Source organism: Hyaena hyaena, unplaced genomic scaffold (assembly GCF_003009895.1).
Source record: "Hyaena hyaena isolate Hyena2069 unplaced genomic scaffold, ASM300989v1 scaffold_94, whole genome shotgun sequence".
In the NCBI taxonomy this organism is placed as follows: Eukaryota; Metazoa; Chordata; class Mammalia; order Carnivora; family Hyaenidae; genus Hyaena; species Hyaena hyaena.
The window spans coordinates 1,602,755-1,627,199 of NW_024080726.1; the positions used below are offsets into that span (position 1 = coordinate 1,602,755).

General features: G+C 46.5%; 1 protein-coding gene across 3 annotated transcripts in view; it reads right to left on the reverse strand.

The window, feature by feature from the left end:
- Nucleotides 1-12,694: 12,694 nt before the first annotated feature.
- The window catches only part of NMNAT1 (nicotinamide nucleotide adenylyltransferase 1), a 29,895-nt gene continuing 18,144 nt past the window's right edge, over nucleotides 12,695-24,445 (reverse strand). For all 3 annotated transcript variants that reach the window (XM_039234967.1, XM_039234964.1, XM_039234965.1), the window contains 4 exons: nucleotides 17,895-18,066; nucleotides 16,295-16,478; nucleotides 13,636-13,778; nucleotides 12,695-13,283 (listed from right to left, as the gene is read on the reverse strand). In XM_039234967.1, coding sequence (XP_039090898.1) covers nucleotides 12,883-13,283; nucleotides 13,636-13,778; nucleotides 16,295-16,478; nucleotides 17,895-18,009 — 843 coding nt within the window. In that variant the 5' untranslated portion in view covers nucleotides 18,010-18,066 and the 3' untranslated portion in view covers nucleotides 12,695-12,882. The remainder of the gene's footprint in view (nucleotides 13,284-13,635; nucleotides 13,779-16,294; nucleotides 16,479-17,894; nucleotides 18,067-24,445) is intronic.

The window sequence follows — 24,445 nt, forward strand, 5'->3', positions numbered from 1 at the left end:
GCCACCCAGGCGCCTCTGTATTTACACTTTGAATGAAGACAAAATTTAAACAGCTTCTGAACGACACACACACACAAAAGCCAAAAGCCATGCCATCATGCGTATAGAATTAGACATTTAGAAATCTTTAATAAACCTTCAAACATAGTCACACACAGAAACACAGAATGCTGAGAAGATCCAGGTTTTGATAAAGACAGTGGATTCGAACTCCATTTTCCTGTTAGTAGCTTTAAGCACATTATGTAGCTAGAGGTAACTGTTGCTATTTCATTTATTTATTTATTAAATAAGCTCTATGTCTGCCACAGGGCTCAAACTCATGACCCTGTGATCAAGAGTCACACAGTCTACTGACTGAGCCCGTCAGGCAACTGTTGCTATTTAACAGTTCAGGTCATGATCTCATGGTCCATGAGTTCGAGACCTGTGTTGGGTTCTGTACTGACAGCTTAGAGCCTGGAGCCTGCTTCTGATTCTATGTCTCCCCGTCTCTCTCTGCCTCTCCCCTGCTCATGCTCTGCCTCTCAAAAATGATTAAATGTTTAAAAAAAATCTTTTAACAAGGCAGCCACGTGACACTTGTGCCAGGAGAGATCCCAGGGAGCCCAGGGACACCCTGAAGGAGGTGGCAGATGGGTCCAGGAGCTGCCAGGAGCCTGGGGTGGCTGCAGCATAATGAGGGAGAGTAAGGAAGGGGAGGATCTTGAGACGAAATGCAGGGGCACCATAAGGACCACTGGGCTCTAACTCAGAGAAAATGAAGTCAGACGGGTGCCACTGGACTGTCAGGAGCAGGTGACATGGCCTAACAGGCGGACAACACCCACCACCAGTGGGTGCTGGTTCATCAACTACCACTCTGTGAGCCATAGGGCATGGTTCTCCCACTGAGGGATTGTCCTATTATGTAAAACAAACGCCCAGGAATCTTCATTTAAGAGACTTACGTGCCTCATTGGAGGTAGTTTGGGTCTATCTTTTTAATTTTTTTTAAAGTAACCTCTACATCCAAAATGGGGCTCAAACTTAAAACCCAGCGATCAAGAGTTGCATGTTCTATTGACTGCGCCACCCAGGTGCTCCCAGAGATGACCCCTATTTATTTTAAAGGCTTTTTAAATGTTTATTTATTTGTGGGGGAGGGGGAGAGAAAGAGAGAGAGAGAGAGAGAGAGAGAAAATCCCAAGCAGGCTCCATGCTGTCAGCGCAGACCCCAATGCAGCACTTGAACCCATGAACCATGAGGCCATGACCTGAGCCAAAGTCGGACCCTTAACCAACTGAGCCATCCAGGTACCCCAAATAATTTTAATAGAGAAAGAGAGAGAGAGTGAAAGTGTGGGAGAGGCAGAGGTTAATTTGTTGGCCTAAGAGATTCATTTTTATCAGATATGAACTGCCACTCAGGGCCCCACATCGTCATTTCCAGTCCAGAAAACTTGGCCAAGCAATGAGCAGGGACCCTTCAGCATTTCTAAACTCAAAAATAAGATAAATGTCCTTATTTTGCAGAAAAAAAATGTTTTCTTAGTATTTAAATAACCTGTATGCCCAACGTGGGGCTTGAATTCACAACCCTAAGATCAAGAGTCGTATACTCTATGGGACGCCTGGGTGGCTCAGTCGGTTAAGTGTCCGATTTCGGCTCAGGTCATGATCTCCAAGTTCGTGGGTTTGAGCCCCGCATCAGGCTCTGTGCTGACAGCTCAGCGCCTGGAGCCTGTTTCAGATTCTGTGTCTCCCTCTCTCTCTAAACCTCCCCTGCTCATTCTGTCTCTCTCTCTCTCTCTCAGCAATAAATAAAAAAATAAAAAAAAAAAGAGTCATATACTCTACTCACTGAGCCTGCCAGGTGCTCAGGAAACTTTCCTTTTTACATTTTTAAAATTTAAAATAGTTATTGCTGACTTTCCTTAAACACCATTCATTCTGTAAGTAAAACAAAACCAACTTAACCAACCAAATAAAAAGCAAACTTTAGATTATTACATCATTTACAGTTATGGTTTTAAAATCTGTAAGCCCCATGTCGGATGGAGAGATGATTTAAAAATAAAATCTTTAGGGGCGCCTGGGGGGCTCAGGCGGTTAAGCATTTGACTTCCGCTCAGGTCATGATCTCGCAGTGGGAGAGTTCCAGCCCCGCACCAGGCTCACTGATGTCGGCATGGAGCCTCTTGGGACCCTCTGTCCCTCTCTCTCTGCCCTTCCGCTACTTACACAAACTACACACTCTGTCTCTCTCCAAAATAAATAAACATTTAAAAAATTTTTTAAAAAGTAAGTTCAGTAAAATAAAATCTTTAATGGTAAGTTAAATAAAGTCTTAAAGGGGCACCTGGCTGGCTCAGTTGGTGGAGTGTGTGACTCTTGATCTCAGGATCACGAGTTCAAGCCGCATGTTGGGTGTAGAGATGAATTTTTTTTTTTAAATGTTTATTTATTTTGGAGAGAGAGAGAATGAGAGGGAGCAGGGCAAGGGCAAAGAGAGAGGGAGACAGAGAATCTGAAGCAGGACGGCTGCCCCTCACTTCGTACCCAGGCCCACACGCAGCCCTCCGGTTGTTGCTGCTGAGCATGTTCCTGGTGCAGCTGAGGGCCTTGGGCGGAGGGGCAGGGTGACAGTGGCCGGTGGGCGGTGGGGTCTCAGCCTATCTGTGGGGCCTAGGAGGCGGGCTGGGGCGGGATCGAGGCAGGGACAGCAGCCACGCGGAGGAGCCGGACGCACCTGCTGGGTCACCCTCCTGGGTCCCAGCTTTACTGTCTTCACGGACACTCCCGCTTTCCCGGGCCTTCCCCCTCCTGCTCCTCCTCCTCTTGACTCTAAACCTAGGGGCGCCCCAGACGTGTTCCGAGCCACACTTTTTTCTCTGCCTACATGGTAATGACCAAGGACATCACCTTCAAACTCATGGCATTAATTAGTGCTTAAGCTGCAAATGATAGGTCAATAAACCCAACTCTAGTGGTCTCCGTATACAGAGAGGTTTATTTTTCTTACCTGTCAAGACTTCCTGCGACGAAAGGTTGCTGGTGATAGTTTGGGAACTCCATTCAGTGCAAGCGGCACCTCTGATTGTCCTGGCCTTTTATGCCTGGTGGTTAGTGACCTTGCAGTCAAGAGTTGGCTGCTGGCTTTCCAGCCCGATGTCCACGTTCAAGGTGAGAAGGAAGGTGAACCTGCCATTAGCCCTTCATCAGATTTGTTTATGCTCATTGGCTAAGTGTCAAATGTCACTTCTTCCTTCTTTTTTTAATGTATATTTTGAGAGAGAGAGAGAGAGAGAGAGAGAGAGAATGAGTGGGGGAGGGGCAGAGAGAGAGGCAGAGAGAAAGAATCCCAAGCAGGGTCTGAGCTATCAGCTATCAGCACAGAGCCCCACATGGGGCTGCTACTCATGAACCATGAGATCATGACCTGAGCCAAAATCAAAAGTCGGAGGTGGACTGAGCCACCCAGGCGCCCCATGTCACATGCCATTTCTAATTGCAAAGGAGTCTAAGTAATCTCACATCTCCTCTTTAGTCTTGACAGTAGAGAAAGGCACAGAGAAGGGGGTTGGGAATGGAGGCTAAGCTACAATATTAGCCACAGACACCACCTATATAGGCTGCCTCCAAGATTTACAAGTCCATTTCTGACCTCACCCATGTATTTTTAAAAATACTTTAATTTTAAGTAATCTCCATACTCAATGTAGGGCTCAAACTTACAACCCCAGGATCAAGAGTCGCCATGTTCTACTGACTGAGCCAGCCAGGTGCCCCACACTCAAAATATATCAATAATTAATATTTATTGAGTGCTTACTACGTATATTACCATTTGCCACAAAATCCTACTTATCCAATAGTTACTTTATTATGGCTATTTGACAGAGGCAAAAATTGAGACAAAGAAAGGTTAAATAATCTGCCCAAGGTCATTCAACTGGTGGAAGAATCTGGATCCAAACCCAGGCAGCCTGATGGCTGAGCTCCTGAGCCAGGGTCTTTGTGAATGGTGGTTCCCCCTCCTATGAAGTTTTTCCCCTGGTGTTTGCATGGCTAGGTCCTTCCATTTTCAGTTCAGAAGTCACAATTAGCGCAACAGTCTTTACTCATCATGCCCTCCAGTGAGAGGGATTTCTCCCAGACAACCCTGGTCTGTTTCGAAACCTACTTCAGGGTACCCACACTCTGGTCTCTTTCCAAACCTACTTCAGGGTGCCCACCTGGCTTAGTCAGTGGAAGATACAGCTATTGATCTTGGGGTGATGAGTTCAAGCCATGTTGAGTGTAGAGAGTACTTAAAAGAAAAACAATTTTTTTAAAAGAGGGGCACCTACATAGCTCAGTTGGTTAAGTATCTGACTCTTGAGTTCGAGCCCTGCATCAGGGCCTCTGCTGCCAGCTTGGGATTCTCTCTCTCCCTCTCTCTGCCCCCAGCCACCCCCCCACCCGCTCTCTCTCTCTTTCTCTCTCTCTCAAAATAAATATATAATGTAGAAAATTTTTTTGAATTTTTAAAAAGATGCTATTTTTGTTCATTTGTTGTTTTTTTAAATTTGTTAATGTTTATTTATTTTTGAGAGATATAGCATGAGTGGGGGCAGAGAGCAGAGAGAGAGGGGAGCAGAGAGCGAGGGAGACACAGAACCTGAAGCAGGCTCCAGGCTCTGAGCTGTCAGAACAGAGCCTGACGCGGAGCTTGAACCCACAAACTGAGAGATAATGACCGGAGCCGAAGTCAGACACTTAGCCGGCTGAGCCACCCAGGTGCCCCTTTTGTTGCTTTTTTTCATCTTATTTCTTAGTTGGTTTAGAATTTGGACAAAAAAATACTTGACTCTCTTCAAAAATCTCTAAGAGTTGGGGTGCCTGGGTGGTTCAGTCAGTCAAGCATCTGACTTTGGCTCAGGTCATGATCACACAGTTCATGGGTTTGAGCCCCACATCGGACTCTGTGCTGACATGCTCTGTCTCTCTGTCTCTCAAAAATAAACATTAAATTTTTTTTAACTCTCCAAGATCTCTAAGAGTCATCTTTCCAGAACTTTCTTCGGATACACTTCTGATATCCATTTACTCTGCATCACACCTCTGCCTAATTCCTTCATAATTATCATAACTCACAATTATCTTTCTTTGGTTTGTTTACTGACTACCTTTTTCATTACAATGTCAAGGGCAGAGATCATGTTCATCTCATTTGCCTCTATAGCAGCCCCAGGGGCTAGCACGGTGCTGGCCATGCTCCATAAAAGCTGAATGAATGGGTACGACCTTTTCCAAAGGAGAGATGCCATCTTTACTCAGACCTTGATTTCCTTGGTAGAGTGTGACAGGCTGATATCAAATCCTGGGATCAGCTATATCTTGCCTTTATTTATTTATTTATTTATTTATGAGAGACAGAGAGACAGAGCGTGAGCAGGGGAAGGGCAGAGAGAGGGAAGGAGACACAGAATGTGAACCAGGCGCCAGGTTACGAGCTGTCAGCACAAAGCCTGACACGGGGCTCGAACTCACAAACCGTGAAATCGTGACCTGGGCCAAAGTCGGCCGCCCAACCAACTGAGCCACCCAGGCGCCCCTATATCTTGCCATTTAAAGGGCACAGCACTATGAACTCTGACCAGATTCCTGGAACATGAAGCCAGTTTAAATTCTAGAACACTAAGGGAACAGGACATGAAGGAGACATAACTTACTTCCTACCCTTAAGATTTTATTGTTCCAAGTGTTGGCCTGAAAATGAAGGTCACAGAAACAACTAATAATAATTTTAGCATTTGTGCTATGGCTTTTGGCCAACTTGAGCAAGGGCCATCTAGCATGGATAGAGTTGAACTTCAGTTGAAGCAGATATAGATTGGGCTTGGCCATGGGATAAAGAGTAATTTTTCTCCTCCATAATTCTTTTTTCTTCCAAGTTTTTTTTGAGAGAGAGAGTATCAGAGAGAGAGGATGACAGAGGATCTGAACTGGGCTCTGCACTGACAGCATAGAGCCTGCTGTGGGGCTCGAACTCACGAACCATGAGATCATGACCTAAGCCGAAGGCAGACACTTAATCACCCAGGCACCCCACTCCTCCATAATTCTAAGATCTTTCTTCTAGATAGGGACCTAAAGTTATATCTGGAAAGGGAAGAGGAACTTATTTGGCCAATTTGAGCCCTTTCTTTCCCTCCATTTGACACTGGCAAAGTAAATCATAAAATTAAAGCCAAGGTGGGGCCCTTAACCTGTGTACTGACACTGCTCCTTGACAGAAGTAGATGGTGGGGGGGCGCCTGGGTGGCTCAGTCGGTTAAGAGTCCCACTGTTGGTTTCTGCTCAAGACATGATCTCTTGGCTTCAGGGCTTTGAGCGCCGCATCAGGCTCTGAGATGGCAGCACAGAGCCTGCTTAGGATTCTCTCTCTTTCCCTTGCTCTCTGCCCCTTCCCCACTTGTGCAGTGTCTGTCTCTCTCAAAAGAAATAAACTTAAGAAAACAAATGGATGGGAACCAATGACGGGCACTTGTGGTGGATCTATTCGTGTCACCTGATGGAGTCTGGTACTAATTCAGCAAAGAATGGTATGGACGCTGTGGACTCTTCACGCCATCCACACTTCTAGTCCCTGAGGCAAGGAAACACTGCCATCAAGGAGCTGGGCCCAGCCTCAGGGGTATGATCTGCATTAGTTTAAGGTTAAGGCAATCACAGAAACCCTACCTCCTTTGACAGTGATTGGTTTTAAGGACAAGCAGGTTTCAATGAATCTGAATCAGCCAAGGACACATAGTGATGTTTGACTAGCCTGTTGGGAAAGCGGTTTCTTTGGTTTTACAAAGCCCTGGGGAGCCAGCCTTTCTACACCTTTGAACGTGGACAAGAAGCCTTGTTCTACACTCAAGGAACACCAGACTTAGGACACTGTGACCTACAGAAGAGAGGACTGGGAAGACCCTGGGTCCCTGATGCCACCATTGGTCCACTGTACCCATGCATCCCGTATCCTGCCCTCTGTCTGTACGTCTGGGTCTAAGTATCCTTATTGTTCAGATGACCTGGAGCCGAGCTGCAGTGAAAAATACCCTGACATAGAAAATAAATAAAAACAAGTTACTCTTGTCTCCCTAAGTAACTTACTTGCCTTTTTAAGCCTGTTTGAGGGCAGAAGAGCTTATTTTGGTTCAGTTCTGAACATGTTTAACTTGCTGAGGTTTCTTAGCAACCGTTAAATAAAATACTACTTCAGGATGGTTATTTATTTTTGAAGGAGAGAAGAGTGTGAGCTCTGCGAGTGTGAAGGTCAGAGATAGAGGGAGACACAAAACCTGAAACAGCTCCAGGCTGAGCCCCCGATGTGGGGCTCAAACTGACGAACTGCGAGATCATGACCTGAGCCGAAGTCAGATGCTTAACGGACTGAACCACACAGGTGCCCCTATTTATTTTTTAAAGTTTTATTTATTTAAGTTAATTTCTAAGCCCACTGTGGGGCTCAAACTCATGACCCCGGGATCAACAGTCACATGCTCCTCCAACTGAGCCAGCCTAGCGCCCTGGGCAAATGATTTTTTTTTTTAAATCCTTCCTTTCTTCCTTGACCCTCCTCCCCTGCTTCTCTGAGCCTCCTGCAAAGCCCTCAGTACCAGTTATTACCTTGTCATGCCCATTCTCTGTGCCTCCTCGTAGGCTGTTCCTCCCACCTAAGGTTGCTCACGTTGGAAAAAGAAAAGCCTAGAAAGCAGAACAGAAATAGGACTCCTTGAACTTCAGATAAATGACAAATAATTTATCGTATGAGAAGCCCCCTGGAGCGTCCTCCATCCTGGCTTCCTGTCCCGCAGGGCCCGAGGGGGCTCGTTCTGAGGAAACCAGCAGAAGCAGTTCTGGAGAGTTCCTTGCTGATGCTCAAAACATAGTCTTGTCTCTCTCCTAACTGTAGGCAACCTGGTGGCAGAGATGGTCTTGGGCTTGTGTGCTCCCCTCGGCCCTTCACGTCTTAACAGCGTTCCCAGAAATGCTTCCTGGTCACGCACAAGAGAAGTCACAGGTGGCAGCTGGGTGGTGAGAGGACAGTGTCAGCTCTCCACCAGGTCCATCGCATTTCAGAGCTGGACAGTCCCCAGAGATCACTGCATTATTTTACAGAACGAGATTCTGAGAGTCCGTGGCCCCCTCCCTGCCCCGCTCAGCTGCCTGGCGTGTCTGGTGCTGAAACCCACCTCAGGGACAGAAGCTTCTGCTCGGTCTTGCAGGCGACAGTGCTACAGGGTGGCGTTACGGTACTGAACTGGGCATCTGAGCTTCTTCTCTCTCTTGTCTTTCTCTCTGATTAAGAGTGAACTGCGCTAAAATGAACAACTCAGGCAACAACAGATGCTGGCAAGGATGTGGACAAAAGGGAACCCTCATGCATGGCTGGTGGGAATGCAAACTGGGCCGGCCGCGCTCGAGAACAGTGTGGAGGTTCCTCAGATTAGAAATAGAGCTACCCCGCGACCCAGCAATTGCACTACTAGGAATTTATCCAAAGGATACAGGGGTGCTGATTCGAACGGGCACACGCGCCCCAATGTTTATAGCAGCGCTATCAACAATAACCAAAGTATGGAAAGAGCCCAAACGTCCATTGACTGACGAAAGGATAAAGAAGTTGTGGTACAGGAGTGCCCGGGTGGCTCAGTTGGTTAAGTGTCTGACTTTGGCTCTGGTCACGATCTCATGGTTCAAGGGTTCGAGCCCCGCCACTGGGCTCTGTGCTGACAGCTCAGAGCCTCCCTCCCTCTCTGCCCCTCCCCAGCTTGCACTCTGTCTCTCTCTCAAAAATAAACAAACATTAATAATAATTAAAAAAAGATTTGGCTACAACTTCATTCTTTGAAGAACAGTATGTTACAGGGCACCTGGGTGTCCCAGTTGATTTGGGCTCAGATGATGATCTCGCAGTTCATGGGTTCGAGCCCTGAGTCAGGTTCTGCACTAACCATGCAGGGCTTTTTCTCTCTCTCTCAAAATAAATAGATAAACCTATGTGTCACACAAGCCGTAAAGATACTGTTCATTCAAGCCTTGGGTTTGTCATTTACACGGTACCTACTTGTGCCGAGTTTCTTTAGGACTCACAGACACCCAGCACACAGTAAGTGCTCAATAAGTGTTGGCATTATGAAGTTCAAACGGCACTAGTTCATCTGATAGACTAGGTACAGATTCAGAGACAGACACTGGACATCCTCACCGCTGGGTGGATGCCATGGAGGGTGTTTTAGACGGTGAGGCCTGCGGGAGCGAGGAGGAGCAAGGTGGGGGAGGGGACGTCCTGTGACACCCAGAAGTAAATGTTAAGGGAGCCCGTTTCACAATATAGCGACCTCTGGGCTCGGACAGAAGTGAATCAGAGGTTGCGGTCAGAAAAACAGCAATCCTACCACTACCATGCATGCCGACCTCGAGGAAATGCTTCCTCCCCTCCCACCCCCCATGGGGGGCCCTTGGGATGGCGAGAAGAGAAGGAGCACCCTTTGGTCGAGCAGATGACCCGAAGTCATCCCTCTGGCTCAGTCTCTACCTTGATCATCAAGGAGAACCCACTCATCACCCTTGTCCCCTCAGCAGGAAAACAACAAAATCCCTCCATATGTTGTGTATTCAGCTGAATGAAGCAGCCAGTAAAGGACTTTTGTTCATTTGCTGCATTCAAATTATACAACGTTGAGGGATAAAGGAACATGACACATAAAGAACACCAGCGTCAAACACAACAATACCAGCTTTACAGATTTCCCAAACTCAAAATGCACATTACAAAAGCAAATTACGAAAAAGGCATGATAGGAAATACAGTAGTGTTTTTCTCTCTTCCTCAATGGAAGTCACAGCAATTATTAATATTTATTCCCTGGTGAAGTGCATTGTTCTAGTTTCCATCATCAAAACAGGAAATTCTGCCCCTGAGGTCACCCCAAACTGTGCTATTACGCTGTGGCATTAGCAGCATCTCTGGTACGAGGACAAAAGGCGGAGCAGCATGTCCTGAGTACAAAGGTACCGATTCACAAACAGCATGAAAATAGGAGCGTTTCACTATCACCGAGTCTCCTGGGGGTTCCCAAACGCTTTATTTTTATCCAGTGGGTCATGAGGTCAGTATACCCACAGCTGAGCAGGGTGGGCACTTCAAGGTAGGAAGGCACCACGGTGTAAGAGAAGTTTCTACAAAATAAAAGAGAAGTTTCTGGCAACGGAAGCCTTCTGCAGTTGGTACCCTCATCACATGGACTAAATGTAGTTTTCCAGGAGAAAAAATCTAAACTTCATTTCGGCAGCTTCGTCTAGCTCCTAGGTGGTTTTCAGTACTGCTTCAACTCTCACCTCCAAAAAGGTAAGGAGGGGAAGAAATGACCTTCATCTCTACCATCTGAGATTCTCACCCATGACTCCTTCAGCAGAGAGAGACTGAAACCTACTGGTGCCAAGCTCCGCACCCCTCCTGGTCTTTGTGAAGGGGGCCTGTTGGCTTTAGTAAGAAGAAGTCAGGGGAGGCTGGATGGCTTAGTCAGTTGAGGGTCCAGCTCTTCATTTCGGCTTGGGTCGTGATCCCAGGATGGAGGGATCAATCCCCACGATGGGCTCCATGCTGAGCGTGGAGCCTGCTTGGGATTGTCGTTCTCCCTCTGCACCTCTCCTCCCCCTTGCCCTTTTTCTCTTAAAAAGGAAAAAAAAAAAAAAAAAAAAAAAAAAAAGAATAAGTCAGTAGATGTAGGGTACATTTGCCAGGATTTTTTTTTAAAGGTTTTATTTTGGGGGGGCACCTGGGTAGCTCAGTTGGGTAAGCAGCCAACTCTTGATTTCAGCTCAGGTCGTGATATCATGTTTCATTAGATCAAGGCTTGCACTGGGCTCTGTGCTGACAGTGTGAAGGCTGCTTGGGATTCTCTCTCTCTCAAAATAAATCAATAAATATTAAAAAAAAAAAAAAAGATTTTAAGGAATCTCTATACCCAACATGGGGTTCGAACTCACAACTCAGAGATCAAAAGTCACACGTTCTTCTGATTGCTGAGCCAGCCAGGCGCTCTCACCTTCTCTTTTCTTCTTTTAAAGATTGTATTCGTTTGCCAGCTTTAACATTTTCCCTTTTGAAACTGTGGATTCTGATTTGACTGTACAACCACACAGCTATATTTCTTCTCTTTGGCAGGATTATTAATCTTTCATCTAGAATGGTGTAGGTATGAAATATAAATTGCAAAAAAGGTAAATTATTTTACTGGCATCAGAAGTTCAACTCTCTATCAGGATGATTTTCATGCAACATGAAACTATGAAAGCGATTTCTGGTCTTTTTTGCTTTACTAATTGGTAACATTTCCACAAAATTTTAATGCATCAAACTATCTATAACAAGCTTGCATCTTAACATAAAAACTATGACCTTGACTATTATTTGGGAGTTCTATTTTGGTTAAAGTCCATACAGAAGGATGAGAGAAGTGTGAGAACGTAGACCCTTTTACCGCGTAAATTCACACATGGCAGGTTCACGGTGGGCAGGAGCGGGAAGAGCGGGACCCTTGAGAAGCTCAATAGAGAGAGAATTTTAGAGTGAGGTCGTGGAGCGTTCTTCTGAGGCTCTGAGCCGGGAGAGCTACTGAGCTGACTCAGTGAGGCAGTTCTCATGCTCTTAGGACCTCTGCTCATCTTCTGGTTTTCAAGCTGTCAGGAAAGGCTACTAGGCCTGATACTTCATAAAATCCTTGAACGAGAGGCCTCATGCTCTGTGGTCCTCTCTGGCCCGGCAGCATGATGGCATCTCTGAGGCTGTTCCTGCACAGATGGCAAGACGGCAGACAGAGCCACGAGACGCTGTGCTAAGAGAACACCCGTCATGTGCAACTTTTTAGTTTGTGACTGATTTGTACCAAACTTGTAAGCTTTAGTTATGAAACGGGATGCGATTCCCTTGCCCAGACTGTTCTCTGCCTCTGGCGGGCATCAGAAGCCCCTGTGCACCCTTCTGAGTATCTGAGAGCTTGGACCTCTCTCCCAGCCGCTGAAGGTGAGCTCCAGCGAGGTGCATCTTGGCAAAGCTGAATCGGCCCATTTCTGATGTGTGCCAGGGAGACAGAACCGTTCGTAAAGTTTCTGCCAGGCACACTCACCACCTGCATCCCACGTAGCTGAAGGTGACTGACCAGCGGTGCATTTTACATGATCACTACTTTAAGAATTGTTTCCTTGGCCACCCTCGGTGAAGAAGGCCTAGACACGGGCCTGCATAAAATGTGAACTCCCCTTATAACTGAAGGTAGGGTTTAAGTGGACTCCTGCTCTTCCCACTTTGCTCATTTTCCATGGTAAACCAGAGGGGTCCTTTCTGACTTAAGTGTAGTCAGTGTAATTGAGCGTCTTCTGGCTTTAGTGCTGCTAATCCCTTGTTTTAAAGATTAAAGGATTTGTACATTCTTTAAAAAAAAAAAAAAAAAGACCATCTTGAAAACATTCATTTTAGCAATTTCCAATAAAAAGATAAACCTGGGAGCACCTGGGCGGCTCAGTCAGTTGAGCATCTGACTCCTGATTTTGGCTCAGGTCATGATCTCACAGTTCACAGAACTGAACTCCACGCTGGGCTCTGTGCTGACAGTGAGGAGCCTGCTTGGGATTCTCTCTCTCTGCCCTTTACCCACTCGCTCGCTCTCCAAATAAATAAACTTTTTTTTTTAAAAAGCACTACACCAAAAAAAAAAAAAAGATAAGCCTTATTTTCACGTATTGGTGATTTTTACCGAACTTTTAAAAAGCGTTAGTTTAGGAAACAGGGTCACAATTCCTCTTCACGGTCACTAACACCCGGACCGCTTCACACCCCCAACAGGCATGTCCAAAGCGCAGGAGTCACGAGTTTGCTCCAGCAGCATTTTTCTGCAACGGAGCCAGAATGACGCCCACGTTCCTCTCCTCACTCTCAGGACTGTACAGATCATGCTTTTCGATATACTCCTGGACAAGGTCTGGCACCAAGTAGCGAATGCTCTGGCCCCTTCTGAGGGCTCGCCGGATCTTTGTGGAGGAGATGTCATTGGTGATCCATTCATTTACCAGGTGAATGTTGTTCCGGTGTTTCCACAGTGTGTCAGACTCATAGATGAATTTCTCAGCATCGTTCCCAGCCCGAGTAATACATACGAGCCCATAGTCTTCTACAATTCGTGTGATATCCTCGCTTTTCCACAGATTGGGAATGCCGAAGGACTCCAATAAATCTGCCCCACACAGCAGCTTTACCTTTGGCACGTCTGGGAAGAAGAAAACACAGCTTCAGGGTCTGCTTTGCCAATAAATCCCTGCGTCAAAATGAACACATCTATGTGTTTTTCTGGCCAGAGGGTTTATCGTTTCGATCCAAATCAGATTCTCAGAAGAGATCTAGGAAACTGCAAAAGTTGAGAACCACTGAAGGAGAAATAAGCTCAGGGTGCCTCCACCTTCCTCTCCTCCCTCCCATCACAAAAGTAACAAGGGGCCTTTTCCAGGCAGCCAAGCATCCTGAACATGAAATGAAAATACAAAGGGGGCTTGCTCAGCTCTAGAATCTTACCCTGTCTTGATTAAGACTCCAGTCGGTAAGTCTTGATAAAACATACAGACCTTTCGTTTTTGGCTCTAGCAGTTCCTTTTGACTAAAATCTTGTCTTTGCTCAGCCCACTTCCTTTTCCGTCCAGGCCTTTCCAGCTTCGGGGAGTCCTGCCGCTGATCACAGCTACTGGCCTCCAGGTTCTCCTGATGGTGTCTATAAAACAATAAGCAATAGAACATTGCTCTTCTCACAACATTCAACAAGAGTACTCTCTCTCCTTGGTGCCGCCTCAGAGCCTCTGGCCCAGTGCTCAGGCTGTGTGGATTCAAGGACATTTAACCAGAGGTACGCCTGAGGCCTAGCGGTCAGAGGGGATGCTGGCCAGTACCCAGTACTGCCGGGTCAGCGTGGATGCTGGCCAGTGGTGCTTGGGGACTGGCGATCAGGATTAGAAAGCAAGGAGAGCCTGGGAGAACGACAGATGGCAGCTAGTACTAGTCTAAGCTTTATGTGTGTGTCATAATAATAAGAGTTGACATTTATTATTTATTATGTGCTAAGCATTCCACTAAGTCCTTTGCGTGGATCACTCGGTGAAATCTTCTCAACATCCCGTGCCACAAATATTATTATTGTATTATTCCCATAATGGAGGGAAGTAAAAGCTTAGAGCTCTAACTCCAGCTCTTGGCAGACTCTCTGCGGTGTAGGAGGCATTCAGTAACAGCCTAAGTGAGCAAATGCTTTGGCTTTCATAAATTAAATCTATTGGGGCACCTGGCTGGCTCAGTCAGAAGACTGTGCGACTCGTGATCTTGGGGTTGTAAGTCTGAGCCCCATGTTGGGTGCCCAGATTACTTAAATAAATAAAACTTAAAAAAAAAAAAGTAAAGCAACTCTATTATTGCCACCATGATATCAGAATTGCTTATTATCCCCAGTGAGAGAGAACTTGAATTTGCCCAAGGTCACTTAGATTCTAGGTAGTGAAGCCAGTATTTGAACCCCAGTGGTCTGTTTCCAGAGCCCAGACTCTGACCACTGAAGAGTACTAGGTGGCTCCACCTAGAAGTGGAGAGCCACAATGCCAAGGATAAGGCCCTAGAGAGGACAAGTGCCCGAAGCCTAGGGGGAAGGGACCCCAGGCAGGACTTACGGTGCAGCCTTGTTCTGGATTGGCAGCAAGACGCCCAATGCTTCACCACCGTGCAGTTAGCCCAGTAACATGAGCTGCCCATCGGGGAGCCAAGGGTGTTCTCTGTGCCCCTAACTCCCTTCGCTCTTGCGCAGCTGCATTAATACGTAACGGATAGCAAGGCTGCCGTGGGGTCAGGGAGGGGCCGGGTAAGGTCGGGGATGCGGAAGGCTGGGGTTTGAAGGGAGAATTTCTGGCCAGTGAAGAGGGCAGACTTCTCCCCGACAAGCCTGAAAAGCCACTCCTCTTGATAAGCTGCTGTGCTGGATACCATCTGCGGGCCTGGGGTCCTACCCTCCCCCAGACACACCTCCCAGAGGTTCTCACGTGAAAGAGATTCTGCCGATGGGATTCACTCGAGAGAGAGCTGGAAGAAAGACGGGAGGCACAGGCCATCTGTCTGGGTTATGGAGCCTGAGAAGCAATCTCTTACGTGGTGAGCACAGTGGCCAGATTCTGGATTCCACCATCCAGTCACCAACTTTAAGAGACTGGGACAGTTTAACACCAGCATTTGCGGGGGCAGGGACAGGACCCGCTTCCTGAATGGCCACCGCAGCTAGAGGAGGTATGACCTTGAAACAAACCTGACATCCCCCCTCCAGCCCTCTGACACCAATGCACGAGCACCTAAATCCCTTTCTGCTTAAAGCACTCAGGGTGGTCTCTATTTCCTGTCCAAACCCTAAGTGATATGGTCAGAACCAGAAGGCTCGGAACTCTAAGAACAGACATTGGAGGGAAAGGCTTTCCAGAAAGATAATATTAAATAATAATTAATTAGCTGTTGCTCACTCTAGTTTCTGAATCCTTAACCGGAACTGTTTCAAAGGTATGAGCACAGAGATCTGGGACAACCCTCGTACACCGTCACAGAAGCAGCACCCAAAGTCAGGTCTGTCCGTGACCAAGCACCACGGACTCTCTTGTTTCAATTACCTGCCTCTTAAAAAAATTTTTTAATGTTTCTTTATTTTTGAAAGAGACAGAGACAGAGCATGAGTGGAGGAGGGGCAGAGAGTGAGGGAGACACAGGATCTGAAGCAGGCTCCAGGCTCTGAGCAGTCAGCACAGAGCCCGATGTGGGGCTCGAACCCCTGAGCAGTGAGATCATGAAGTTAGACGCTTCACCAACTGAGCCACCCAGGGGCCCCCACCTGCCTCTCTCTTTTATACTTAAGAAGATTAATGACAACAACGTCTTCATGACTTTGCCTTTCTCACTCGGGGCACTGATCGGCCAGGCAGGCTTCTCGGTGTATGTTTTCTCTCCACAGAGATACGCAGGGTAAGGAGCATGCAGACATCTGACAAAGGAGGAAAGACACGAAGGCGAAGGACCCACCATGCTCTGCCGCCGCGCTCCACACCCAAGACGTGACCTTACGCGGGGACAGCACCGCCCACGCACGCCCTCCCAACCCCGGTCACGGGTTGCGAATTCGTCCGTTCAGACACAGGCAGCGCTGACACCTGGCAACATGCCCCCAGCCCATTTGCACGCAGTTCACAGACCGGACCGCGCCAGGAATACCTCAGCACCTTCAACGTCTCCACCCACTCCTTCTGAAGACTTTCCCAGGTATCCACTTCCACCCATTCTGAATTCTTGGTGGCGAGTTCTGCCATGATGACTCGGTGGTGGGCGGAGATGAGTCCTTTCTTCTTATATGCATCGCCCACGGGAGAGATGATGCCTTTGATGACCTTGTATTTTCCTGGGTAAAGAGTCAGGTTTCAAGTGAGTGCCACAAGACAGATTTTGTGCACAGGAAAGATTATCGTCACTATGGTTTTATAACAGAGCCCCACCCCCTCCAGGGTGTTAAAGCGGGATTTAGGTTCATTCAATCAGTCATTCACTCACTCACTCACTCACTCATTTATAAATGAGGTGAAACAGGCATGACGTAAAATTCGCTGTGTTAACCACCTTGAGTGTACAGTTCAGGGGCATTGAGCACATCCACATCTCTGTGCAGCCACGACCATCTGCATCCAGAACTTTTTCACTTTCTCCAACTGAAACTCTGTCCCAACTCAACGCAAACTCCCCACCCCCCTGCACAATTTAAATTTGATATTGCCAAATTGCCTTGTAAAAAGCCTTAATCAGTTGGTCCTGTTCACTTAGAGTTTATATGAGAGCCCATTTCTCCCCAACCTCTGATACTTGAAATTGTCAAGTTTAAACATTTTTGTCCATGTGATGGGCAAACTAGACCTCATTTTTAAATCTCGGTTCCCTGATTCTGTGGATTACTGGGGAGTTTGAGCACTCCTCTGTCGATTTATCTATCAGCATATAACATGATCCTTTATGTGATAAAACATATTCTGTAGGAGAGGAAACAGTTTTCCTCAAACCTCCTTGGGTCCCTGGCTAAGTCTGAAAATTAAACTGACAAAGACAGAAAAACAGGAAAAAACCAGAAATTTATTTAATAGGCGGCTTATGTGACATGGTACCTTCACAAAGAAACAAAAGACCTCAAGAAAAGTTAAACCTGAGTATTTTTATGCCAGGTTTGGTGAAGAGTGGACAGTTGTAGGGAAAGGTGACAGGGCAAAGAATATGAGGTGCGTTTAGAAAACTCAGGGAAATTTAGCAAAGCCTGTTAGTTGGTTTAGATTCTTCTAGGCATTCATCTGCCTTTAGCAATAAGGATGCTCATTTCCTCCCAGCAGAGGGAGGGCACCTCCCACACAAAGGTTTGTTTGTTTGCTTGGTAGGGTTTTTTTTAAGTTTATTTATTTATTTTGAGAAGAGTGTGTGGATGAGCACAAGTGAGGAAGGGGCAGAGACAGGGAGAGAGAGAGGATCCCAAGAGAGAGGATCCCAAGAAGGCTCCACACTGTCAGCACAGAGCCTGACGCAGGGCTCGATCCCACAACCCTGAGATCATGACCTGAGTGGAAACCGAGTTGGATACTTAACTGACTGAGCCACCCAGGTGCCCTCACATGAAGATTTTTTGAGCTGCTTCTGAGAAGGGTAGGGAGGAGGTCAGAGTGACCTTCCCAATTCTGCCACGTTTTCAAAACCTTCAAGCTTAAAATATCTAACATGCCAAGGCGCCATATTCTGGGGTAGTGCCCTGAACCCTATTAGTGCTTTTGGCTACTATTCCCACCTGTTCCATTCATGTAGTCCTTGGCCAGCTCAAATAGTCGGAGATGCATGTTGGTGATAGGGTTAAAGGAGCCACAAGCAAGAAGAACCACTTCTGTCTTCTCAGAGTTCTCCATGCTAAGAATTTGAAGTTGTTGATCTAAACGGAATACTCAGACACCCTTCTAAATTATCTGCAAAGGAAAAGAAAATAAGTTCCATTATAGGTCTTTAGTGGCCTTCCATGTTCCCCTTCCAAGTGAATGGATGAAAATATTTGGCTTCGGGGAAGGGAAGGGAAAAAAAATAGTTACAGAGAAGGAGGGAGGCAAACCATAAGAGACGCTTAAATACAGAGAGCAAACTGAGGGTGGATGTGGGGGTGGGAGGGAGGGGAAAGTGAGTGATGGGCATTGAGGAAGGCACTTGTTGGGATGAGCACTGGGTGTTGTACGGAAGCGATGAACCACGGGAATCTACCCCAAAAACCAAGAGCACACTGTATACACTGTATGTTAACCAATTTGACAATAAATTAAATTTAAAAATACATAAATAAAGAGAACTGATGTCTACCCTAAAATATATACACATTTGGCTTCGATGACAAAGACAGCCCATGCTTCCACTGTTCCTTTTCACTGTGAATTTGCAGCTCCTGCCAGAAAGGGATGGAATCTCCTTCCCCCTCTTTGTGACTTGCTTTGGACAAGAGAATGTGGCAGATAGGACAGTGTGCCAGTTCTGAGCCCAGGCCTTTGAGGTCTGCACACTTCTGCACTCTTTCGGACTCCTGTCTCCACCATGAAAACAAGCCGAGGCCAGCCTGCTGGACAGAGCACGCGGGACAGAGCCGGTGCTCCAGCTGATGGCCAACCACTGGCTGTGTGGCTGAGGCCATCCCACACCAGCCAAACCGCAGACCACGCGCTCAGGCACACGGGCAAGCCCAGGTGAGATCAGCTGAACCTGGCTTACGTCAACAAGCCCACAACCTGACCCTAGACTCGCAAGCAAAAATGCAGTGTTTATTATTCATGCTGCTGAAGTTTTGTGACTACACTACTGGGGCTACAGTTACCTGATACAATGACGTACCAACCTCCGCGTAAACAGAAGTCCCGGACAACCTGCCCTTCAAGACAGGAGTCTGCCTCTTCGTCAACATGATCACATTATCACTTTCAGCTCAGGAACAGTTTACAATTTACAAACCCATTTTCATACTATTCCATTCGATCCTCCCATAGCCCTAATGAAGTAACACAGACAACACATTTAAGATTTTATTAAATGAATTCATGTAGATAGATTTAGAAATCACGGGGCAGCAAAAGGCCCATGATGAAACCCAACAATCACTGACCACAGCGTGCTCACCAACCTCTCTACCTTGTCTTGTAAAGGCAAGCACTTTTAACTTTTTCAGCTATTTCTCCTGGTAGGTTCTATCATATTTTTATATTATGTGCTTATAACGCTATATCTAAATTTATCCAAAGTAAACAGTACCTACTTACTATGATGATCCATGAGGATCAGCTCTCACTACCTACTCCCAAACTTCTATGCATATATCCGTCTATAATTTCCAGTCTGTGTTGAAAACCACCTTCGCTCAGAGTTGTGAAGGCATTGCTTCTAGGTGCAGTGTTAATAGCGACAAATCCAAAGTCACTCCCAATTCTGGATCCTTTGAATGTGACTTACGTGTTTCCTCCCTTGAAGCTTGTGAGATCTTCTCGGTCCCCAGCGCTCTGAAATTTTACAATGATGTCCCCTAGTGTGACTGTTTTCTTCTGCTGTGCTGGGCACTGAGCAGACCCTTTCAGTCTTGAGGCTCGTAAACTTCGGTTCTGGGAAAGGTCCTTGAATTACTACACTGATGACATTCTGCCTTCCATTTCCTTTGTTTTCTTTGGAAATGCCTATGATGTGGAGCTGAAGCACCTGGACCGGTCTTCTAATTTTCTTATCTTTTCCCTTCTATTTTCCAGCTCTTGCCTTTATGCTCTAATTTCTCGATACACTCAACCCCATCCTCCAATCCATCTACTGAGCTTTTCAGTTCTGCTATTATAGTCTTCATTTTAAAGACCTTTGTCCTCTAGGGGTGCCTGAGTGGCTCAGTCAATTAGGCGTCCGACTCTTGTTTTCTGCTCAGGTCATGATCTCGCAGTTCATGGGGGTCAAGACTTGTATTGGTTTCTGTGCTGACAACGTGGGGCCTGCTTGGGATTCTCTCTCTCTGCCCTTCACCTGCTTGTGCTCTCTCTCTCAAAATAAACTTAAGAAAAAGACCTTTGTCCTCTGTTCCTTTTAATGGTGTTCTGTTCTTTCACCAAAGTATTCTCTTATCTCTCTACCAACATGAATGATACATTTTCAATTTCTTTCAACAAGAGCTGATAGGAAGTTCTGAGTGGGTGAGTAGGGCCCACCCACAACGGGCTTCATTGTATGGTGACCTGGAGGTCAGTGTTACAGGTCTCACCCCTTGGACTGGCCAGATTCCAGAGAAGTATCGTCCAATCTCCTGTCTGTTATAGCACACCAGTTAAGAACTTGTGCTCTGTGGGGCACCTGGCTGGCTCAGTTGGCAGAGCATGCAAATCTTGATCTCAGGGTCATGAGATCAAGCCCCACATTGGGTAGAGACATTATTTTAGGAAAAAAAAAAAAGCAACTTATGCTCTGAGATCAGATTGCCTGCATAGAAATCACTGCGCTAATAGCTACATGGGCTGGATGACCTAGGACAACCTGACCTTCACCTAATCTTGTTTTGTCCCCGGTTTTCTCAATCTTGAAAGAGAGAAAATAGTAGTACCTACCTCATGACCATTGTGAGGATTAAGCGAGAAAATATACGCACAGTACATAAAACTGCTTTTGACAAGAAATAAAGACCCTGTGAATGTAGCTACTATTAATACTGCACATCATGTTGCTATAGTTCAACTTTTTTTAATCTACAAAAATATAAATTTCAAATGGTTCAACCAAATATTATTACTCTATTGAATCTGTTTTTTTCCTGGAGGGTTTTTCTCCTGGAATTCATTCTTTAATGTGGACAGAAAGTCTCTAATCTTCTGTACAGCTATCATTCTGAAACCTTTTTCATCTCTCTTCTGAGATCCCCTATTTCTTAGGGTCACATCATGTCTTTCTTGTTTTATGTCCTAATTTTGCTAGAATGCTTCCTCAAGTAGCTTCATAATAAAAAGTACATGGGAAATGAGTTTGGTTATGTCTTTTTCATTCCTTCAGAGATGAACAGCTTAGTTGAGAAGATGGTACCTTGAAATTACTCTTTTAAAATTATGAATGTGTGAGAGATCCGGCAAGATGGTGGAGAAGTAGGAAGCTCCGTACTTGCACTCGCGCCCATACCTCACACGGAAAAGATCTGAAGCCATCGGAAACCTTACGAAACCCAAGAGATTGGGAGAAAAAGGACGCAGAATCCACTGAGAAAGCCTTCTAACGTGAGTGCGAACTGGGGAAGATAAAATCGGGCGGGGATCGGAGACTCCAGGGTCGGAGGCGATCCCCCTCTGCGGGGAGTGAGGGGGAAAAAGAGAGAGTCCGAAACAGAAACACCTCCGCTCAGGGCACAGGAAGACCGTGCGCGCCACATACCTGCACGCCGGGTCCCCTCGCGCCCACTGGTCCAGGGGGGCTGCGCTCGCCGACTGCCGCTTTGTGCGGCTCCCGGCGGCTGCACTTCTAGAGCAGCGGCGCGCCTGCCGCCACTGTCCTCCCCGGGCTTGGGCCCCAGAAAGAACCCCGCGCGGACACCGGGCGGCGCGCTCCTGGCTGCCTGGAACTCGAGAGGGAAGGCAAAGAGCTAAAAACTGGGAGATGTGCCCGCGAGTTCGAGTCTCGGGGGACGAGCCATAGAGGGACCTGGTTTTCCTCACTCAGCGGGCTCGGCGCACCCGGCAGGCAAGCCCCCCCATCCTCACCAGCCCGACCCGGAGCAGGAAGCAGCGGTTCTGACCCCGCCCCCAGAGCCGGGTGATTCTGACCCCGCCCCCAGAGCCGGGTGATTCTGACCCCGCCCCCAGAGCCGGGTGATTCTGACCCCGCCCCCAGAGCCGGGTGATTCTGACTCCGCCCCCAGAGCCGGGCAGGGGCTGGAATTGCCCAGAAGGGGTTGCCTGGGAAGCTGTGTCTCAGGCACTTTCAGCGGGGCGCGCGGGCTGGGATCTGGAGACTGGGACTGGCCTGGGTTGAAGAGCGCAACCAACTTCGGCTGCGCCCCCCGGCGCGGGGAGTTTCCATGCCCAAAAAAGCGAGGTGCAGTGCTTGGTTCGAGAAGGGACTGGAGCGCCGCCACTCTCCTCCCCACAACCATCAAGGCAGAAGTCCCGCCTGAGGCATTGGGTCACGCCCCGCCCATCCCTGCCTGAGAGCTGCCCTCCTCCCCTTGTTTTTTCTTGTCTTTCTTTTTTCCCCAGAACACTGGCCTGATTAACTCTGGTCACCGGCATGCGTAAACAATCACAACGAGTCCATTCTGTAGATGTAAATTCTACACCTACCGACATTTTCATCTCTTGCTCTCAGGAGTAATTAGACTATATAGTTTCTCTGGATAACACCAGCGTCCTTCTCTCACCTATTCAACCCTATTCCACCCTTTAGCTCTTTGAAAAAAGGTTCTTATCCCTTCTGCCTGTTCATTCTATTTCCAATTTTGCCTCATCCCCGCCCTGTCTTGAGCTCTTCAACCAGCACTGCATACACATGGCTACTGTAGCTGGGAAATCCAGTTATATGCTTTAAACCGTTCTTTGTCCATCGGTTTTCTTTTTTCCTTTTCTTTTCTCCTTTTTGACCCTTTTATGTATTTCATACTCTCTATTATTCGCCCTCCCTCCTCCACCTTTTCTCTTAACTTTCTCATTTTCCCTTTCGGTTTGCATGTTAGTTGAATTGGTCTGTGCGTTTGTGTGCTCCTGCTCCCTGTGCGTTTGTCTGTCTGTTTGCTTTTCCAGGGCTACCTCAAGAAACAAGCCAGAGTACACAAGGTGGAGAGTCCCAAATATCACTATGAGTAGGAAAATAAAATAACCAAAGTCCCAACAAGAGGGACCAAGAGATACCATTCAAAAAACACTCTCTAAAAGAACAGGCCCTGGACAGTCAAAGAGTCTTCTTGGATACAGCAGTGCTCTTAGGTGCAGAGAGCATAACAAGTCTTTAAAACTAACAAGAGCCAGAAAGGTAACTAAAATGACAAAACGAAAGAGCTCTCCTCCAAAGTAACTCCAAGAAGAAATGACAGCTAATGAACTGCTCAAAACAGATATCAGCAGCATAACTGAACAAGATTTTAAAATAATAATGGTAAAATTAATAGCTGGTCTTGAAAAAAGCATAGGGGACATAAAAGAAACTATAGTTAGAGACAGAATGGAAAATAAAAATAGGCATGAAGAATTAAAAAATGCGATAAATGAGATACATAATAAATTAGAGGCCTCCAGTGCACGGATTGAAGAGGCAGAAAGGAGAATAAGTGATTTAGAAGACGCCATTATAGAAAAACAAGAAGCTTACAAAAAAAGAGACAAACTGATCCAGGAACATGAAAGAAGAGTTCGAGAGCTCAGCAATATGGTCAAACGCAACAATATCCGTATCATAGGAATCCCAGAAGAGGAAGAAAGAGGGAAAGGTGCTGAAGGAGTCCTGGAACAAATTGTAGCAGAGAACTTCCCCAACCTAAGGAAGGAATTAAATGTTGAAATACAAGAGGCTCAGAGGACTCCCCTCAGACGTAATTTGAACCGATCTTCTGCAAGGCATATCATAGTAAAAATGGCAAAATACAAGGACAAAGAGAGAATTTTGAAAGCAGCTAGGGAGAAAAGGGCCCTAACATACAAAGGGAAACCTATCAGAGTGGTGACAGACCTATCTACTGAAACCTGGCAGGCCAGAAAGGAATGGCAGGAGATCTTCAATGTGATGAACCGTAAAAATATGCAGCCAAGAATCCTCTATCCAGCAAGCCTGTCATTCAAAATAGAAGGAGAGATAAAAATCTTTCCAAATAAACAGAACTTGAAAGAATTTGTCACCACTAAGCCAGCCCTACAAGAAATCCTGAGGGGGACTCTCTGAAGGAAAAGTTGCAAGGAACAAAGATACCAGAGACACCACCACAAACATGAACCCTACAAAAGATACAAAGACTCTAAACCCACATATTTCAATAATAACACTGAATGTAAATGGGCTGAATGCTCCAATCAAAAGATATAGGGTAGCAGAATGGATAAAAAAACAAAATCCATCTATATGCTGTCTACAAGAAACTCATTTTAGATTGGAAGATACCTTCAGATTAAAAGTAAGGGGATGAAGAAATATATATCATGCTACGGGAAGTCAAAAGAAAGCCGGAGTAGCTATACTTATATCAGACAAACTGGACTTTAAATTAAAGACAATAACAAGAGATGAAGAAGGGCACTACATAATAATTACAGAGTCCATCCATCAGGAAGAACTAACTATCATAAATGTCTATGCACTGAATATGTGAGCACCTAAATA